This window comes from Canis aureus, chromosome 11 (genome assembly GCF_053574225.1).
Source record: "Canis aureus isolate CA01 chromosome 11, VMU_Caureus_v.1.0, whole genome shotgun sequence".
In the NCBI taxonomy this organism is placed as follows: Eukaryota; Metazoa; Chordata; class Mammalia; order Carnivora; family Canidae; genus Canis; species Canis aureus.
The window spans coordinates 49250142-49271911 of NC_135621.1; the positions used below are offsets into that span (position 1 = coordinate 49250142).

The 21770-nt window shown below is 40.9% G+C and overlaps 1 protein-coding gene and 1 long non-coding RNA gene across 2 annotated transcripts in view; one reads left to right on the plus strand and one right to left on the minus strand.

Annotated features, from left to right (window-relative positions):
• LRPPRC (leucine rich pentatricopeptide repeat containing) overlaps positions 1-20389 on the minus strand; it is a 112686-nt gene extending 92297 nt beyond the window's left edge. Inside the window, exons 1-3 of the mRNA XM_077915239.1 lie at positions 20211-20389; positions 3401-3597; positions 1831-1953 (exon numbers count right to left, since the gene is read on the minus strand). Of these exons, the coding sequence (XP_077771365.1) occupies positions 1831-1953; positions 3401-3597; positions 20211-20359 (469 nt within the window). The 5' untranslated portion in view covers positions 20360-20389. The remainder of the gene's footprint in view (positions 1-1830; positions 1954-3400; positions 3598-20210) is intronic.
• Positions 20390-20652: 263 nt separating this feature from the next.
• The window catches only part of LOC144324053 (uncharacterized), a 36314-nt gene continuing 35196 nt past the window's right edge, over positions 20653-21770 (plus strand). Inside the window, exon 1 of the long non-coding RNA XR_013389428.1 lies at positions 20653-21126. This is a non-coding gene — a long non-coding RNA (uncharacterized LOC144324053). The remainder of the gene's footprint in view (positions 21127-21770) is intronic.

Here is a 21770-nt window from a genome sequence, read left to right on the forward strand (position 1 = left end):
TCTTCTTCACAAATCTTTCTCCCAGTCCAACATGTGTTTTCAAATTACATGACTTACTGACATTCAGAAATTTTTTATGAAATCAATTCTTTATCTTCAACTTTTCTGCTGCTTTTGTACCTAGAAAACTCTTTTTTCCATTCTGAAGTCAAATACTCAACTATAATTTTATTTTATTTTATTTTAAAGATTTTATTTATTTATTCATGAGAGATAGAGAGCGAGGCACAGGCACAGGCAGAGGGAGGAGCAGGCTCCATGCAGGGAGCCCAACGTGGGACTTGATCCCGGGTCTCTAGGATCACGCCCTGGGCTGAAGGCGGTGCTAAACTGCTGAGCCACCCAGGTTGCCCTCATCTATAATTCAAAAAAAAAAAAAAACTCATTATCAAAATTAATTCTAGATGAATTAAAAACTGAGGTGAGGCTATGTTTATTCTATAGAGTCTTCCATATGGAGTGGCATGTTTCTTGAAGGATATATTTTACATATTTGTGACTAAACTTGAATCCTTTATGCATTTTGTTTTCTAACTAGGGAAAGTTACAGATTCTTCAACATTTAATATTTCCTACTACTTTATTTTAAATTGATTTTCTGGGATTTTACAAGTAAATAAACACATCATCTAAAAAACAGTAATTTCTAGTATTGTTTCATATCTTATTTTACTGCCATTACACATGATATTAGTTGTTGGCTTTAAATTTTAACATGTTAAAGAAGCATCCTTCTATTCTCTGTTTAAGTAGGCTCCATGCCCAGCATAGAGTCCAATGCGGGGCTTGAACTCATATCCCCAGGATCAGGATCTGAGCAGATATCAAGAGTCAGAAACTCAATGGACTGAGCCACCCAGGCGCCCCTCTTTATAAGATTTTTAAAAATCAAGAATGAACATTGGATTTTATATAATGGTCTTCTAAATTATGTTATTTTCTGAACAGATACTACATTCATGGTTCAAAATTTTAAAAGCATAAGAAGATACAGAGTAAAAATTGTATCTAGTATTTATTATCCTTCCAGAAATATTTTAATATTGTATTCATATACAGATATAAACATTTTTCTTCAAAATGCTAGCATACGAGGATCCCTAGGTGGCTCGGCGGTTCAGCGCCTACCTTCGGCCCAGGGCATGATCCTCGAGTCCCGGGATCGAGTTCCGCGTCAGGCTCCTGGCATGGAGCCTGCTTCTCCCTCTGCCTGTGTCTCTGCCTCTCTCTCTCTATCGTGAATAAATAAAATCTTAAAAAAAAAAAAAAATGCTAGCATACTATATATTACCATTCTGCACCTTTATTTCTACTTATATTCTGGAGAACACCTGCATTAGTATAGAAGAACTTCAGTTTTTTTAAATAGTTGTACAGTATTCAAATTCATGAACACTTCATAATTTATTTAACTAATCCTAGTGAGAGACATTAGAGTTGGTTCCAGTTTCTTACAAACAAGCTACAATAAAGGGTATCCATTTGCATATTTGAGTATATGTGTACCTATATTCTAACAAATGAACTACTTGGTCAAATGGTACATTCATTCCTAACTTTGACACACCAAATGCCTTTTTATTCTGTTCTTTTTTAACTTACCATAAAAATAATTGTTATGAAGATTATTTTTTCATTTGAGTATAATTGACACATAATGCTACATTATTTTATTCTTAATGCCCCTAGATGTCACTATAACTCACCAAAAAATATCAAGTAGCTCTTTCATCAAATTGAATTAGAACATTTATGTAAAGAAAATTCTTATTTACCAAAAAAAAATCTACACCTTTTATGTATACACATCATATTTTTAAACAGTCATACCCAATTTCTGAAGTTTGTCCCATATCCTATGAGCAAATTCTGTTCTCTCTGAAAGCTGTAGTTCAGGCAGGAGAGAACCACAGCTGCGCAGGAGAAGCAAGGCTTGATTGCCACCTGGGCTACCTATGAAAAAGATAATGCATAAAATTTAACACAGTAGCTATTTCATACAGAAAAATATCAAAATGTAAATATCCAAAAAATCTGTCTCACCAAGACAGTATTAAAAATACCCACAAACTGGAACAACTCTACCCCAATTCACAAGTATCATTTACAATGTTACCAAAAGTTGTTTTTATTTTTAAGATTGTTTATTTATTCATGAGAGATACGGGGGGGGGGGGGGGGGGGGGGGAGGGTGTATCCCAGGCCCTGGGCTGAAGTCTGCGCTAAACTGCTGAGCCACCTGGGCTGCCCCTAAAAGTTATGTTTTTAAAATTAGTTTTGTTTTCTTAAGGAAGCTAAGGTTATGAATCTATCTAATCTACAAGACTCTAGCATACAAAAATACCTAGACCTAAATTTATAAGCAATGCTTACTGCAATTCAAAGGCTAAGCTTCTCAGTATCTCATGAAACAGTCTAATGCAGTACAATTAAAACCCATGAATACCAAATTTAGGTTTACAATCAATTACAAAATAATAAACTTCCCTCTCCCTTTATCCATGTGTCTCTGAAAGAAGACTTTAAAACCTAACAAAACCAAAACTAAACCACCTACTGTATGAGTCCATTTATATAAAGTATCCAAAATAAGCCAATCTGTAAGGCCAGAAAGTACACCAGTGGTTGCTTAAGGCTGGAAGGGATGAGGGGTTGAGGGATAATGGCTGAGGGTTTAGAGATTTCTTTTTGAGGTGATAAAAATGTTCTAAATATAACTATGGTAATAGTTATACAACTCTGAATAAATCAAAGAGAAAATGACACAAGAGCACACAATTATAACTGATATTTGTTTTGCTATCCCTCATCATTAGATCCCACAGCTTCTTAATCTGAATAATTCCAGATGGGCTTTAGGAAGCTGGAGCATATTCTGTAACTACATGCAAAATTACGTGCGTGTTTCCATGTGGGTTTGCGGGTGGAGGGGGGGCGGGGGGTGGTGGTGGTGAGGGGGCCCACAGGCTTCCACCAGACTATCAAAGTAAGTGACTCAAACAGATTATAAAACTAAGTGAAAATGAAAGGGAAATAATGATCTTTCTGGAAATCTATCATACATAAGCATCTTAGGGAAAGCTGACACTGTACAACGGAATGTAAGAAAAATAATAACTACCAAGACAAGTTACTACTAAAAATGATTCTCTTTAAACTTTTTGCTTTGGGAAGCAAAAAGACTATTTTTATTTGATTTCAAAATAAACATCTAAAACAAAATGTTTCACTCAAAACTTTGCACTGATGAGCTGAAAAGACCATAAGATCACAATCCTGACATAAAATCTTGATGATCAACAAAAATAACAAACAAAATTAAAAACATCAAATCATATTCTACAGCAAGCTTGCCCCCAAACAAGACAACCAACTTTTTGTACAGGAAATTTTCAAATACCTGAGTGACAAGTATTGTCAAAGACTTTTTGTAGAAGAGTCTTTGGGATGCGGCCAGTTCTTCGGACAGAATTATCCAATCTCATTAGAGCCCAGTCAAATTGACTGGTGTTCCTTCTATGAGAAGTGGGCTCCTCTTGAAGAAAATTATTTTTCTCAACAGCAATGGCGTATGGCCTGGCTTGGCTCAGTAGCCCTCTATAAAATGAAACACAAATGGTAATTAACTCAACTCTATCCATATTTCTCTTCTTGAGCAAAATTTATTTAAATAAGCAAAGTTTATTGGTTACTAAATACCTAAATTCTGGTGCAAAAGGCAAAAATGCTTAAAGAAGTCTAAAAAGGTAGTAGGAAAGAAAGCACAAAATGTATGCAAAGTAAATCCCTTAAATAATTGTTTGATAATGTCTTGATAACCTTCCACATGGAATCATTTGAAACTAAGATAATATGGTGTGATTTAAGAGTTTTTTTTTTAATTTCTCTTAAGTAAAACCAGATTAATGAAGGAAAATGAAGCAGTTTATGCTACAAAGCTCTCCTCACCTCTACAAATGAGACAAGAGATCTAACATACTCAAAATTCTGTTAACTGCTTTCAAATGCTTTCTAGGTATAATCTCATTATGAATTTAATAGAAGACCAATATCCAAGTTTAAATTATGCAGTATCTTAAAGAGTCATTCAGGACAAAAGAATTTCCAATCTGTTTAAATAAATCTGAAGCATTTTAGAATTTCAGCTCCCAATCCTATCTGCTTTCCATCTGTCAAGATGCTAATTATATACTTTTCTAGTTATTTGAACAACAGCATTCATTAAAAATATAACTGGATTCCTGGTATAAACCATCATTAGTTTTCAGAAAGTAAAAAAAAAATTATAAATTGGACAAGATCAGACTAGCACATGTGTGTTTATAAAGACTAGCACATGTGTGTTTATAAAGAGCACATGTGTGTTTATAAAGAGCAAACAATATTTAAATCATTCAATATTTTAATATGGAGCCTAATACGTAAGCCAAACGCTCTCAAACACGAAATCAGAGGTAATCCATACTATAGAAATACAGGCTGTACCTAATTTACAAATACCAGACTTAAAAATAATCCTTATGTGTGACAACCCTGTCATAAATCTTTGAATTTAAACTTACTATTGTATTAAAACACTATTTAACACAAATTGCTTTTTTATTTTTTTACAGATTTTATTTGACAGAGAGAGAGCACGTGCAAACAGGGGGCGTGGCGGGCAGAGGGAGAGGGAGAAGGAGAAGCAGTCTCCCTGAGGAGCAAGGAGCTGATGAGGCCCAGCATCCTAGAATCACGACCGGAGCCAAAAGCAGGCAGTTAACTGAGCCACTCAGGTGCCCCTAACACAAAATTTCTAATGTGCAAAGATTTACACATTTATTCCAAAATACCTTAAACTTTCCATAGCAGCCAGGAATTATAACTAAATAATATATACAAAGTACATATTAACAAAGTCTGATACTATGCTTATTAATCCAGGGATGCCTACAGAATAATCCCATTTTTCTTGCATTAGCACATCTTTACCATGATTACCAAAATAAATGTTTACAAAGTAGTGAGTTTATTTTTTTTTAATTTTTATTTATTTATGATAGTCACACAGAGAGAGAGAGGCAGAGACACAGGCAGACGGAGAAGCAGGCTCCATGCACCGGGAGCCCAACGTGGGATTCGATCCCGGGTCTCCAGGATTGCGCCCTGGGCCAAAGGCAGGCGCTAAACCGCTGCGCCACCCAGGGATCCCCAAAGTAGTGAGTTTAAAAATAAACTTGTTGGGGCAGCTGGGTGGCTCAGACAGTTAAACTTCTGCCTTCAGCTCAGATCATGATCCTGGGATCCTAGGATGGAGCCCCACATTGGGCCCCCTGCCCATTGCAGGAACACTGCTTCTCCTTCTCCCTCTGCTCCTCTCCCCCCCCCACTTGTGTTCATGCACACTCTCTCTCACTCAAATAAATAAAACCTTTTAAAAATTAAATAAATAAATAAACTGTTGGTTTCCTAGCCTATATTATTAACCTTGAAAAATCAGCTATAAATTAAATGATTAAGTATGTGATATTACATTAAAGAAAGCTATAGGGATGCCTGGGTGGCTCAGCGGTTGAGCTTCTGCCTTCGGCACAAGGTGGGATCCTGGGGAACTGAGATCGGGTCCCGCATTGGGCTCCCTGCATGGAGCCTGCTTCTCTCTGCCTGTCTCTGCCTCTCACACTGTGTGTCTCTCATGAATAAATTTTTTTTTTTTAAAAGCTACAACGAAAGTTTCACTACAAGATTATGTAAAATACAGAGGCAGTAACTTGATACTAAAATTCCTACCACTGTGATCTGGGACAAATCACAAGCACTCTGGTCATCAATAAGTCTACCTATGTAAACAGACTGGAAAACAATGGAAAAAAACCAGGACACTAATTAAATAAGACAACTCTGTCTTACCTTTACAAATCTATTGATCAGCACATTGTAAATGGCTAACTGATTAAATGAGCTGAATTAATTACCTAAAATCCACAGAAATATGTACCACTCCTACATGTTTATCCCTTATTTTCAAAGGTTTTCCCTGGCCATTCACCTGTCTACTGGATCAGTTGTTACTAAACTATGCCCTTGCTCAGTAAACATAAAATAACATTATTTTAAATCACTCTGAACATGAAGTTCAGGTAAGTGTGCAATAAATAATATTGTTCAACAATGAAAACTGATTAATATAGAAATTTCAAAACTGGAGAGGTGCCTGGCTAGCTCAGTCCATGGAGCATACAACTCTTGACCTCAGGATTGTGAGTTCGAGCCTCATGTTGGGTGTAGATTATTTAAAAATAAAAAATGTTGGGACACCTGGGTGGCTCAGCAGTTGAGTGCCTGCCTTTGGCCCAGGGAGTGATCCTGCGGTCCTGGGATGGAGTCCCACATTGGGCTCCCTGCGAGGAGCCTGCTTCTCTCTCTGCCTGTGTCTCTGCCTATCTGTGTCTATCATGTATTTAAAAAAACAAAACAAAAAACTTTAAAAGAAAATAAAAAATGTTTAAAAAAGAAAAATTGCACAATTGTAGTGAAATGTATTTGCCAAGATTTTTTACATACCCAAATCTTATAAATTGTGAAAAAGCACAAAAGTTAAACCTCTACTAAAATGCAGTTTTAAAATATATGATCAAACAAATACAAAATTCAGACAGAAGACAGAGAGGTTAGTAAACCAGTATGTTATTCTGAACATTTTTTAAAATTTATTCATGAGACACACATACACACACACACACACACACACACACAGAGGCAGAGACACAAAGAGGGAGAAGCAGGCTCCATGCAGGAAGGCACATGTGGGACTCGATCCTGGTACTCCAGGATCACACCCGGAGCCGAAGGCAGATGCGCCCCACCGCTGAGCCACCCAGGCGTCCCAATTCTGAACATTTTAAAGCTAATTTTTCTCACAAATAAATCTTTAATGCGGTTAAGTCTACACACAAGTAAACTCGACTTTAATTAGATAAGCTGAATTATGAATCCACCATAGAATTAACTGGGGTGAAGGAAGGTTAGTTATTTAACTAAGGGATTCTTCACTCTTCAAAGGGAAGTTTCCAGAGCTTCCCTACCTGGCAATGCTTTCTACATTATTTGGCCTTAAATTTATTTTTAAATTCCACAGAAACATACCCAACAGGAAATAAGAATTTCATGCCTAGAACAATACGTATGCTGTGCTGAAGTCCAGGGGTGAAGGTGAATCCATGTAGCAGAGGCACCTAACCATCAGACTTGCACAAGCTAGAAGGCACTGTCTCCAAATTCTGATGACCAAAATTGATATAACCACATAAAGGAAAATCATTTTATCATCTTATCAACGTGTCATAAATGACTCCTTTGCATTTTTGAGTTAAACATCTTAGGTTCCCTCCTAAGACTCTGGCACTCACCACTAATATTCAGATTCCTCATAAATTTTCTCTAGCAAAATCTGGCATTGTTTTTCTGTTTGTTTTAATTGATGGTGGTTTTTATTTTGACTCTTTAGTACAAAAAACTGATTTTGTACGTCCATATTTCAAAAAGGTACAAGGATCAGATTATGATAAGCAGGCTTCCATGGGACTCCCCTCTTAAACCTGTTTTTTTCCCCTAATATTTTACTTTTTCTTTTTTTATTTATTTATTTATTTATTTTTAATTTGTGATAGAGAGAGAGAGAGAGAGAGAGGCAGAGACACAGGCAGAGGGAGAAGCAGGCTCCATGCACCAGGAGCCCGACGTGGGATTCGATCCCGGGTCTCCAGGATCGCGCCCTGGGCCAAAGGCAGGCGCTAAACCGCTGCGCCACCCAGGGATCCCTATTTTACTTTTTCAAGGCATTTTTAGGTTTACAGAAAAACTGTACAGTGAGTAGAGTTCCTACATATCCTCTTCCCTCTCCACTCAGTTTCCCCTATTTATATCTTGCATTACTGTGGTTCATGTGTTACAAATGATACACCAATCATGATACATTAAAGCCTATAATTTACAATAGGGTTCACTCTGTATATGTACATATCTAAGAGTTTTTGACAAATGTATGACAAGCATTACAGTACTCACAGTACAGTTTCACTGCCCTAAAAATGCCCCATGCTCCACCGATTCATCCCTTCCCCCCCTCCTCTTGAACCCCTGGTAATCACCTTTCGCCCTCTGTAGTTTTGCCTTTTCCAAAATGTTTTGTAGTTGGAATCACACAGTAGAAAGACTTTTTCAGACTGTCTTCTTCCACAAAGCAAAATACATTTAAGGTTCCTCCATGTCCTTTTGTGACTTGATAACGCATTTCTTTTTAATGCTGAGTAATATTCCATTTTATGGATTTACCACCATTTGTTTATCCATTCATCTACTGAAGGAAGGACAGACATACTAGCTGCTTCCAATTTGAGCAAGCATGAATAAAGCATCCATAAGAATTTGCACACAGATTTTTGTAAATTTTCTATTCATCTAGGTTAAGTATCTAAAAGTTTGAGTGCTGGATTATATGGTAAGCTCATGTTTATTTAGCTTTGAAAGAAACCGCCAAACTGTCTTCCAAAATGGCTGTACCACTCAGTATTGCCACCAGCAATGACTCGGAGAGCTCTCTAGTGCCCCACATCCTCACCATCATTTGGTGCCACAAGTGTTTCAGATTTCAGTCATTCTAACAGGTATGTAGTGGTATCTAATTGTTTTAATTTGCAATTCCCTAATGACATATGATGTTGAACATTTCTTCATATGCTTATTTGCCTCCTTTATGTCTTTCTTGGTGACCTATCTGTTCAGATATTCTGTTCATTTCTCAACTGGATCATTATGTTTCCCTTTTTCTTTAAGTTTTCTTATCGTTGAATTTTAAGAGTTCTTTATGTGTCTTGGGTATTCTTTAATTTTTTTATGATTTTATTTTATTTATTCATGAGAGAGAGAGAGAGAGAGAGAGAGAGAGAGAGAGAGAGAGAGAGAGGCAGAGACAGGCAGAGACAGGCAGAGGGAGAAGCAGGCTCCATGCAGGGAGCCTGACGTGGGACTCGATCCCAGGTCTCCAGGATCACACCCCAGGCTGAAGGCGGCGCTAAACCGCTGGGCCACCGGGGCTGCACTGTCTTGTCTTGGGTATTCTTGACACTTATTTTTTCAAATAAACTTTTTAAAGATTTTTTTTATTTGAGAGAGTACTCACTTCGGCAGCACATATATATTTATTTGAGAGAGAGAGAGAACACATGCGCACGAGCAAGGGGAATAGCAGCAGAGGGAGAGGGAGAAGCAGACTCTCCACTGAGCAGGGTGCCAGACATGGGGCTTGATCCCAGAATCCTGGGATCATGACTGAAGAGTCAGTCAGATGCTTAACTGACTAAGCCAACCAGGGGCCCCTCAAATAAACTTTTTATTGAAGTATTACTCATTCTTTTTAAACTTCAAATATACAGGAAACTAATCACACATGTTCTCAAAATTCTCCCTTCTGTGTTACGTTCTTCATTGCTATAATGAGTCATCGGAGCATCTAGCACTTTGGAGCTCCCAGAATTTAAAAAAAAAAAAAAAAAAAAAAAAAAGAGGATACAGATATGCAATAGGTATAACCAGTAATTAATATTTATTATGCATTTAATGATGCTTCCTAGGTAACAAAAAATTATTACCATAATCTTCATTTTATAGATAAGAAAACTGAAGCAAATTGCCCAAAGTCATAGCAAAAGCTAGTTAATGACAGGATGACAGGTCCCAGATCTGTACTTGGGTAGTATCCTTCCGAAATGAGCTCAACATGGCAGAAAAGCATCAAGAAAACTAACCTGGCTGCAATAAGGGGTTCACAATGGAAAGTGGTAAAAATTAAACCTGGAGGGCAGCCCAGGTGGCTCAGCGGTTTTAGCGCCGTCTTCAGCCCAGGGTGTGATCCTGGAGACCTGGGATCGAGTCCCACGTCGGGATCCCAGCATGGAGCCTGCTTCTCCCTCTGCCTGTGTCTCTGCCTCTCTCTCTCTCTCTCTCTCTCACTCTTTCTCCCAGCTTATCTTGCTGTACTATTCTGTAGGGAATGGGGACCTCAAATTTGTTCTCACCAATCCCTAATTTTAACTATTTCACTTGAGTTTTCTTTAGCCTGTTGATATGTTTGATTACAGGGATTGATTTTCAGATACTGAGTCAGCTTTGCACACCTGGAATAAACCCAACTTGATCATGGTATGCAATTCTTTTAAAAACATTTTTTACATATACTGATTCCACTTAAGTTTAACATGTTAAAAATGGGTAATGCCTCTTTTTATTTATTTAAAGTAGGTTCCATGCTCAATGTAGGACTTCAACTCACAACCCTGAGATCAAGAGTTATATACTCTCCACTGACTGAACCAGCGAGGTGCTCCAATAATGCCTCCTCCCTTTTTTTTAAGGTTTTATTTATTTATTCGTGAGAGAGAGGGAGAGAGGCAGAGACACAGGCAGAGGGCGAAGCAGGCTCCATGCAGGGAGCCCGATGTGGGACTCGATCCCGGGTCCCCAGGATCAGGCCCTGGGCTGAAGGCAGTGCCAAACCGCTGAGCCACCTGAGCTGCCCCCTAAATAAAATCTTAAAAAAAAAAAAAAATTAAGGGCAGCCCAGGTGGCTCAGCGGTTTGGCACTGCCTTCAGCCCAGGGCCTGATCCTGGGGACCCGGGATCGAGTCCCACATCGGGCTCCCTGCATGGAGCCTGCTTCGCCCTCTGCCTGTGTCTCTGCCTCTCTCCCTCTCTCTCACGAATAAATAAATAAAACCTTAAAAAAAAAAAAAAAAAAAAAAAAGATTTTATTTAGGGACGCCTTCGTGGCTTAGCGGTTGAGTGTCTGCCTTTGGCTCAGGGCATGATCCTGGGGTCCTGGGATCGAGTCCCACATCTCTGTGTCTCTCATGAATAAATAAATAAAATCTTAAAAAAAAAAAAAAGTTTTATTTATTCATGAGAGACACAGAGAGACAGGCAGAGACCTAGGCAGGGGAAGGAAGCAGGCTCCCTGTGAGAAGCCTGATGTGGGACTTGATCCCAGGACCCTGGGATCATGACCTGAGAGAAGGGCAGATGCTTAACCACTGACTCACCCAGGCATCCCTAATTTTTTTTTAAAGATTTATTTATTTAAAAGACAGAGAGGAAACACATGCATGCATGCAGTGGGAAGAGAGAGAGAAAGAACGAATCTCAAGCAGACTATTCAGAAAGCATGGAGCCTACTTCAGGGTTGGATCCCACAACCCTGGGACCATGACCTGAGCTGAAATCGAGTCAGACACCTAACCAACTGAGACACCTAGGCACCCCAATAATGCCTCCTTTTAAAAGTGGTTGGTACTTCTTTCAAATTTCTCTACTGCTATAGACTTTACCACCACTGCATTGTTCTTTCAAGCTCAAAATCTTGACTTAGGGCAGACCTGGTGGCCCAGCGGTTTAGCGCCGTCTTCAGCCCAAGGTGTGATCCTGGAGAAATGGGATCAAGTCCCACGTCGGTTCCCTGCATGGAGCCTGTTTCTCCCTCTGTCTGTGTCTCTGCCTGTTTCTCATGAATAAATAAATAATTTAAAAAAAAATCTTAGGTTATTTTATTGCTCAATCCCTCTCACCTTTCACATCTATCTGATCCTTTGCTCAATCCAGAATACATGGATTTTTTTTGCAACAAATCCATAATTACTTTCTCAGGTTTCAGGATTTATTCATACAACTGCCAGATCAACCATTCCCAAAGTCATCTTCATGTCATTCTCTCTTTAATATCCTATAGTTGTTCTTTACTTTTTTCACAACACTACGTTCTTTCATTTATTAACTCAAAAAATATTTACTGAGCACCTTCAATGTATAAGGCACTATACTAGGATCAGCCCTTCTTTTTTTTTTTTTTTTTTTTTTTTTTTTTTTTCAGCCCTTCTATTTATCTGGTAAGTAAACCTGATATTCAATTAAACTTCAAAAAAATAAACACTTGTGTTAAGCTCTATGAAGGACATAAACAAGGGACTTCAATGAAACAGAGCTCTACTTCAAATAAAATGTTCAAAGAAAATGGGGATGCCTGGTTGGCTCAGTTGGAAAAGCATGCAACTCTTGAGCTTGGGGTCATGAGTTTGAGCCCTACACTACATGTAGGGAGATTACAAAAAAATAATAACTTTTTTTTAAAAATGAGGAACCAAATGGAAATTTGGAGTGCCTGGCTGGCTCAGTCAGTGGAGTATGCAGAGGTTATGAGTTCAAACCTCATGTTGGGTGCAAGGTTACTTAAAATCTTAAGGCATCCCTGGGGGGTTCAGCGGTTTGGCACCTGCCTCCAGTGGGGCATGATCCTGGGGTCCCGGGATCAAGTCCCACATCGGGCCCCCTGCATGGAGCCTGTGTCTCTGCCTCTCTCTCTCTCATGAATAAATAAAATCTTTTAAAAAAATAAATAAATAAAATCTTAAAAAGAAATGTTCAAAGAAAATGACACTAATTTTTCAATTGAGGATGAAAAGAAGCAGCCATAGACAACAGGGGAGCAGTATTCCAAGCAAGCCAGAACAGTCAGCAGGCCAAGCAAGTAAGCAACACACGGGATGTGGCTGGAGAGGAAGACTGGGTTACTGAGTGGGTTAGATCATGAAAGACTGTGATGATAGAGTCTGTCTGGATTTCATTTTTGGTACAGATTTTATTCTAGGTACAGAGCTGTATCAGAACCCTATTGAAGGTTTATAAACAGGGATTGTGGCATGATCTATTTCTGTTTTGAAAAGATTAGTCTAAAAAAAAAAAAAAAGAAAAGAAAAGATTAGTCTAGCCATGGGGTAAGAATTAGAGAGCAACAAGAATTAAGACAGAGATACCATTTAGGAAAATATTGCAATTGTCCGAGTAAAGGCTGACAAAAGATTACACCAGAGTGAGTGGTGGAGACAGGAAAGAAATAGCTATCACCAAAGCCTCCAGCCAATTTAACTGCAAAGTCCAAGCAAGAAATCTCACAAATACAATGTTAATTCTCACTTCTTTATGTATAATGAAGAAAATTTCATGTCAAAGTGCCCTAGAAAGGCTTAATCCTCTGTATACATCCTACCCTATTATGTTATTTTCATGAACACTTGACAAGCACAATCTTAGAGACAAAAACAGAAGGCTCCATGGCATGGTGGAAACACAGGAGCTCTGAGCTTGAAGAGCATGAACCTGAGTTTTGCAGACCAGCCTGACATCAGGTTGTGCCATTTATAAGATATATAACGTAGGGCAGCCTGGGTGGCTCAGCGGTTTCGCACTACCTTCAGCCCAGGGCCTGATCCTGGAGACCTGGGATCAAGTCCCACATTGGGCTCCCTGCATGGAGCCTGCTTCTCCCTCTGACTCTCTCTGTCTCTCATGAATAAATAAAATCTTTAAAAAAAAAAAAAAGATGTGCAATGTGGCCAAGTTATTGCAACTTTTAAGCCTGTAAAATCTGGGAGATAACAGTATTTACCCCACAAGGATATCACGAAGATTAACTGAAATAGTAAAGTATTTCCAAAAATATCACCCTTCCACTAGGCAAGACAGATACCATTTAAACAAAAATTTTCAAAAAAATAAATAAATAAAAATTAAACAAAAATTTTCTATTTTAGCAGTTTTATCTATTTTAATTAATACTTAAAAGTTATTACTTAAAAGTAACTATCACATCAAGGTCTTTATTTTACTAATATTTTTGCTTAAGATAAAGTTACGATAACGTTAGTCTAAACCTAAAACCAACATTAAGAAAAATATCAGAGGTGGCTCAGTCACATAAGCATCTGCCTTCAGCTCAGGTCATGATACCAAGGTCCTGGGATGAAGTCCTGCATCAGACTCCCTGCTCAGCATGGAGCCTGCTTCTCCATCTGCCTCTTCCCCTGCCTTGTGTGCTCTGTCTCTCAAATAAATAAAATCTTAAAAAAAAACAAAAAAAAACAAAAAAAAACTTAAATATAAATAACAGTTTCAGTGGTACTCAGATTGGACAGGAAGTGATGAACAGGTTGGGACCTATGATGTGATATGGAACAAGATACTCTTTAGAATCTATAAAGTGAGAGTGGGATGGACAAGATTACTCTAAAGATCCCTTCCAGAGTTTACATTCTCAGATCTTACGTTCTTACTTACTTGTCTTTAGTTCCTAAATTTATAATGTATCATATCACCTTTTTAAAAAATGTATTTTTTGTATTTATTGGAGTTCGATCTGCCAACATATAGCATAACACCCAGTGCTCACCCTGGCAAGCGCTCCCGCTCAGTGCCCGTCACCCAGTCACCCCAACCCCCCGCCCACCTCCCTTCACTGCCCCTTGTTCATTTCCCAGAGTTAGGAGTTCTCCTGTTCTGTCACCCTCACTGATATTTCCCACTCATTTTCTCTCCTTTCCCGTTTTTTAAAAAATGTCTTTATGTCTATAAGTAATCTCTTCAATACCTAAAACACAATATATTCAAAACACTTCAGTGTTTTGCCTACAGACACGGCTGCCCAGTGCCTACAGTCTGGGCAGCTGAGTCTGTAGCTAAATCCCAACTGGAGATCCCAGATAAACTACTTCACTCTTCCTAATTTGTAATATCAACCCTTAGAAGATGAAATATATGTGTGATGTAATCATACAAACAACTTGAAAATGGTAAAGATTTAATCTGAAGGTACTACTATTTAGCCTCATCTCCAAATTTATTCTGCCAACATGCTGACCAATCTCCTGTTCACTCCCTCTCAAGAAGAAAAGCGTTTTCAGTTCTGCACCACCTAGCCGAGGTCCTATTAGCCCTAATCTGTAGTATCAATGTTGTTCCTACTGATCTTTCCATCCCCAACCTCTGTCTCTCCTACAGTCTATGTAAACTTTGTCAGGACCTATACCTCTCAAAACCCTCCGATTGCTTCCAATCATCAAATAACCAACTTCTAAACAACCTTAGTAGCTACAAGGAATCAACTGACCTTGGCAGTATCAACTTCCATTACATCCAATCCCATGTAGCCACACAAGATAAAAGTTTGATCTCCAAGTCCCTTCATGCTCTTCTCTTCCCCTAGAACACTCTGACTCCTCATTACCATATATTCTCTTACACTCAAGTGAGCCCCCTACCACAAATGTGACTGCTCTTCTCTCTGAAATACCACAGTATTATGTTCCTCTTTTATGGATAGAATATATGAGCTGTACATGTGCCTATCATAGCCCTCTGTAATTAAGAAGTGTATACACACAGAAACCAGAGGCTGAATCATAACTCCAAAGGACCCAGACAGACTCTTAATATTTGTTAAGATTTTTTTCTTATTAAGAAATAAGCCAGGGAAAGTTTCCTTCCTTCCAACTTTAGAAGTCACATCATTCTGTCATAGGGCAGTATGTGCTCTTCCCCTTTAAGTCAATCACCAATCTAGATCCACTTCCAAATGGCTATAATTCAAAGTTTATCTTTCCTCTGAAGCACAGAAGTCTAAAAACTCTCACAAGAAAATATAAGCAGCTTCTGATCCAGAAGTGCAAGGGGGGAAAAAAAAGAGTCTGTGGGAAAGCAACAGTGCTTGCCCCTCAAACTCCCCACAGAGAATAAGGTAAGAGCTGGTTTTTAAGAAAAATTTGTTAAAGAAAAAAGTACTAAAATGGGTAATGGGGAGCAAGACTTAAAAATACAGACGTGGGGATCCCTGGGTGGCTCAGCGGTTTGGCGCCTGCCTTTGGCCCAGGGCGTGATCCTGGAGTCCGGGGATTGAGTCCCACATCGGGCTCCCTGCACGGAGCCTGCTTCTCCCTCTGACCCTCTGTCTGTGTGGGTGTCTATCGTGAATAAATAAATAAAATCTTTAAAAAAAAAATACAGAAGTATGTACTTCCTGGTGCTTCAACTTTGAAAACAAATTAATAAATTCTAAAATTTCACCCAATAATGTTCATCAGTCTTTCACAGAACATTCTTGGAAACCAAGATTGGGGTGAATTAATGGAGGTTCACTGCACTGCAGGAGTAGATTAAATATCTCTTCAAAAAGTCTTTGCAGTCACAATATTCCTTCCTCAACATCTAAGATTTTCACTGATTTACTAAAAAAATATTTGATACCTACTATGTGCCACAAAGTCAGACACCAGGGAAGGCAAAGAGTAAGACAAAATCATTGCCTTCAAGGAATGTATAGCCAGGTCTGGAGTGCTGGTGGGTACACATGTAATCATGCTAATGGATGCTTAGTGATTCAGGATCTGAGAGAAAGCACAAAAGAGGAGTCATCAAATAGGAGAAACAATCAAGATTTAACAGAGAAAAGGAACACCTGAGTAGGGAGAAGGGGCAACACCATCCCAAGAGTGACCACCACATTCAAAGGCAAAGAGATGTGCAACATGGCTCCTCAGAGCTGTGAACCAATAGTAAGTACCTTTACCATCTGGGGGCTTGTTAGAAATGCAGAATCTCAGTTCCTTGCCTAGACCTACAAAATCAGAATCTACATTTTAACAAGATCCCCAAGGAATTTTTATGCTCACTAAAAAGCCCGGTTGTAGAGGACTCAGAAGTAGTAGTATGGTACAGTTAGAATACAGGATGCCATGGAAAGGAACTCAAAAGTGAGGCTCCACAGGTATCTCCAGATCATGAAGCCCTATCTTGGAACTAATGGAAGCCACCAGTGTCTAAGTAGGAAAATGACATGATGGAGGTACAGCAGTTGCAAGGAGACTAGAGAATAATGTGAAGGTTGAAGAAAACGGGGATTCACTCCAGATGGAGTATATCTAGCAAAAACTTAATCACGTGTCATCAATATATATGGGGTGAATTGGGTCAGGGAGGTGTCAATGAAAGAAGAATGAAAAATCTCTAGAAAGTAGACAGAAATGGCAACATTCACTAAAATAGGGAACACACAAGGAACAAATCTGAGAGGAAAGGTGAGTCCAACTTGAGATGTGATGGGTTTGAAGCACCTGTAATTCAACCGGTGTAGGTGTCTAATAAATGGTCTATATATCCAGGGAGAGAGATAATGCTATTATCAGATGAGTAGGAAGGGGCTGATGGCTTAAAAATGGATAAGGTCACCCAAAGTGAATGAAAAAACATAAGGACTAGAGAAACAAAACCACTCAACACATCAGCATTTAAGAAATGAACATAAGAAAAAGGAAGCAACAAAGCACATGAGAAAAATCCTAAAGAGAATCATGAAAGACTGGTGTCATCAATGCCACGCAAAGGGTCTCATGAAGGGAGAAATGGGAGACATAATAATATACCAGGGGTCAAGGACTTAAAGGTGGATTTGGTAATTAATGTTCCTTTGGAAATATTAAGTGAAATAAACTTCCATTTATACATACATAAATGATTATGTATGGATACATACATAAAAACATGCACACAAGGCAGCCCGGATGGCTCAGTGGTTTAGCGCCACCTTCAGTCCAGGGTATGATCCTGGAGACCCAGGATAGAGTCCCACATGGGACTCCCTGCATGGAGCCTGCTTCTCCCTCTGCCTGTGTCTCTATGAACAAATAAATAAAATCTTAAAAAAAAAAAAATCTACACACATGGGATGCCTGGGTGGCTCAGCGGTTGAGCGCCTGCCTTTGGCTCAGGGAGTGATCCCAGTCTGGGGATCGAGTCCCCACATGGGGCTCCCAGTGGGGAGCCTCTCTCTCCGTGCCTCTCATGAATAAATTTTTTTTATTTTAAAAAAAGGACATGCACACACAAAGGCTGTATACATTTCAACAGCTCTCTCTGGATGATAAATTAAGGGTAATTTTTTTTATTTATCTATTTATTTAAGATTTCATTTTTAAGTAATTCATACACCCAACGTGGGGCTCGAACTCACAACCCCAAGATCAAGAGCCTCACACTACAGAGACTGAGCCAGCCAGGCACCTAAGGGTGATTTTTAATTTATTACTAATCCCTCTGTATTTTGCAATTGCTCCTCAAAGCACATGAGTTTTATAACTTAAAAATATAAAATAATGGTATCTGGGTGGCTCAGTCAGTTAAGCAACCGACTCTTGATCTCAGTTCAGGTTTTGATCTTATGGTGGGGAGTTCAAACCCTGCTTTAGGCACCACACTGGGTGTGGGGCCTACTAAAAAAAAAAAGTAAGTAAAATAAAAAATATATACAACAGAAAGTTAATAAATAAGACAATGATGGCTTTGCCAGTAGTGTGATTGCAGTGGGTGGAAGAATGAACATGAAGTGAGGAAATAAAGGAGACAGGAATAGGGACAAGGGAAGGGAAACTGGGAAGCACCTAGAGGTTAAGTCCAGAGTTCTAAGAAGGGTGGGGAAAGATCCGGGCAGTCTTACAGGCTGTGGGTCAGGAGACTGTCACAAAAGGACTGTTAAGAGTACAAGAGAAAGATGGAACATTTCTTTATTGTTTATGAGCTGAGTACGCAGTGGTGAGCAAAACAAAGTCCTGCTCTTACGCAATTCATTTTCTCTACTAAAGGAAACAAACAAAAAACAGATTAATATTGGACAAGTCACACATACCGTGTTAAAATTAAAATAGCATAGATTTTAGATTGAGTGCTGAGATAAGTAAGGCTTCTTTGAAGAAACCGTATTTAAGTTGAATCCTGAATGACAAGAAATCAGCTTTGCAAAAAAGGGAGAAAGGCCTTGTTACCGCGACCTTACGGGGATCATGAAACTGAGGATCAAAGAGGTTAGGTTAGATTACAGAGCAGGCCAACGGAATCCAGGTCTAATGAACACCAAGACCAACACCCTCTCTACTAGATTGTGTTCTACAGTTTTCCTCAAATGCAACAGTGAAGATCAAAGATACCACTGACCCTCCTCTGGCCTCATGGAAGATAGTTAAGGACTATCTTAAAAAAAAGTAATTGGCACAACTTTCTCAAAATAAAGTCTTTGAAAGCAAAGATATACTTTCTGAGAAAGCAGAGGCATGGCTCCTGAAGGTTAACTGTTCAGGCCTAAGAACAAAATCCAGGCAGGCCGTAAGTTAGAAGTAGGCTATGTTCCAAAGATCTATAACTGAGTTGTTAAGTCGTAAAACTTTTCCTCCATATAATTTTATGCAGAGAATAGGTTTCCAGGCTGCTCCACAAAGATCCATGTAATCATAGTTATTACTACTATTACAACTAATAAAGTGCTTCCTAGGTACCAGGCCCTAAGTTAAGTGTTTTTTATAGATAATCTCATGCAGTGCTACCAACCCTATTACCACTCCATCTTACTAAGGAAACCGAGGCCCAGAAATGGTTTAAGTGACTTGCCCAATGGCAAATCCTTGGCTCTTCATCCTATGTTGTCTCCCAAAATAACTTTATTTATAAACAGTCTTTCAAAATCTGGTTTTCTCCAATTCTAAAACCTCAGTGCCCATCTCCCCCTTCTCAGATGGCCAGAATACCACTCTCCTACTTTTTCATCAAACTTCCTTATGCCCCCTCCGAGTCTATGCCAGACCTATCTCCTGATAAACCTCAATCCACGAAAGTATTCACACATCTGACACCACCGATCCCTCGGCCTCCTTATATCCTCACGGAGTCCCCTGCACGTGTCCACTTATTCACTCGTTGACGCTTACAGGGCCCTACTAGGACAATTCCCAACCCATATCCCGCCTTTCTAAATGTCGAGAGGAAAGGCAAAGCAACAGCCCAAACTGATCATAATTAACGTCCCTCTCTATCCCCCCATAATTAACTATCTCCGGCTCGCCTTAAATTCCCAATCTATCCCTCCCGCAATAAACCTCTCGAAATCTAAGTCCCAGCAGGTTACTGATCACAAATAATGCTCGCACGAGGGGCAGCACCCAAGCTGGTCAGTCCTAAGGAGAAGAGTAAGTGGTACCCGAGGCCAGTAGCAGTCTTCAACCTCCCCACCCCCTATACACGCTCAGTTTAATAGGACGCCAGTAGCCCGAGCACAGAAGGCCCCAATCCCAGGCGAGAGCAGAATCCAAGCCGGAAGCCAGCCTAGCACACGGCATGACCTTCTGCAGTCGGCTGACCCTGTCACCCTAAAACCCCCGCTGGGGAGCGGGATCCGAGGCCCCGGCACATTTTGGCCCCAGAGCGGCGAAGAGGGCACACACAGAGACAGGCGGGCCCGGCCCCCGCCGGCATCGCGCCCCCGGGGGACGCCCGCCCTGCAGACGCGCCGGGGGAGAAACCCGGGCACTCACCCGGCGACCGGCCCTGCGCGGGCCGCGGGCACACAGGGGGCGGCGTATGGCCGCCTCGGGCCGCTTGCGAGGAGGCGCAGGGAAAGCGGGAGGCGCGGGGCCGCCCGGGCTCGCAGGAGCCAGCGAGCGGGTCTCAGGAGGGCTGCCATGGCTCGGCCGTCCCCACCGCAGGAAGCACGCTCGGCGAGAAGGACAGGGGGAGCACGTGACCGCAGGGTCGCCCGGCGCGGGAGAGACCAAAGGCCCGACGCGCCAGACGTAGGGGGGGCCGCGCGTTGTTTTAGCTTGGAAGGCGGGCCAGCCTGTGTCTCTCAGGACACGTGAGCCCCGCGCGACGTGCTAATAATAATAAGATAAGTTGACCGGTTATTTGAGGGCGGTTCTCTTTCCGTTTTGTCGTCTTCCTCTCGGCGTGCTCAGTGCCTCCACCCCTGCACTCTTCAGTTGGTAGAGTCACAAGGGGTCGACTCCGCCCAGGTTGGCGCAGGGGCTTGCGGGGGGCCAACTAGCAAGGACGCCCGGGAACTCTCGAGAAGAGCCGACTATGACGGTCCCAGGGTGTGGGACAATTCGCGGGCCTGCGCGGATGCTGTCGCAGACGTCCCGGGGTCTGGGCTCCGCGCCGAGGGGCACGTCCGGGCTGGAAGGCTCCGAGAAGCGTGGGACTGAAAAACGTTGAGGACCTTTGTACTGTGCTAGGGGCCTCCAGAGTTAAAGACGGTGTGATTTGTGTTCCTGGGGCTTAAAAACAGTGTAAAAGCATACGTAGGTCCAAGCCTAAGTGCACAAGTAGTTCCTCGCCTTAGGACAGGGGGATGCTAACCAAGGTGGTGCAGTTTTAAAGCTGGAACTGATTTCATGATCTTCCCCAACTCCCACCCCGCTTCTTCGTTCCGTAAATGCACCAGCATCGGAGGTAAGATAATGATAGGATTAAGTCTGGAGCCAAATCTGAGCGTAAACCCGGGAGGCCCTTGTAAACCTCCACAACCTGAAAGGGTTCGCTGTGCACACGTGGGAAGCCGGGAACAGGCTTCTGCCCCCTCTTCCCCTAGCTGCATCCTGCCCATCACCAGGTGAGAACACTCAAGTTTACTCTGGAAGCCCTCCATGGTAATTCCCCGTGTAGCTCTTCACCCCACTCAACATCTAGATCCTGGACAGCAGGGACTGTGACCTTTTCTTGGATCTGAAGCACCTCCCCAGTGCCAGGCACAGTAGTGCATTAAATATTTGAGGTTAAGATTATTTATTAATAAGAGAGAGAGAGAGAGGCAGAGACACAGGCAGAGGGAGAAGCAGGCTCCATGCAGGGAGCCCGACGTGGGACTCGATCCCGGGTCTCCAGGGTCATGCCCTGGGCTGAAGGCAGCGCCAAACCGCTGAGCCACCCGGGCTGCCCGAGGTTACCTAGTTTTATCTCTTCTTTGAGAGATGAGGAAAGTGAGATCCGAAAAAGGTTAAATGGTTAATCATGCTGGGTTATACTACTAGGCATTAGTAGTATAATTTGTTAATTCGCCTACTCAACACTGATTTATTGAATACCTATTCAGTGCC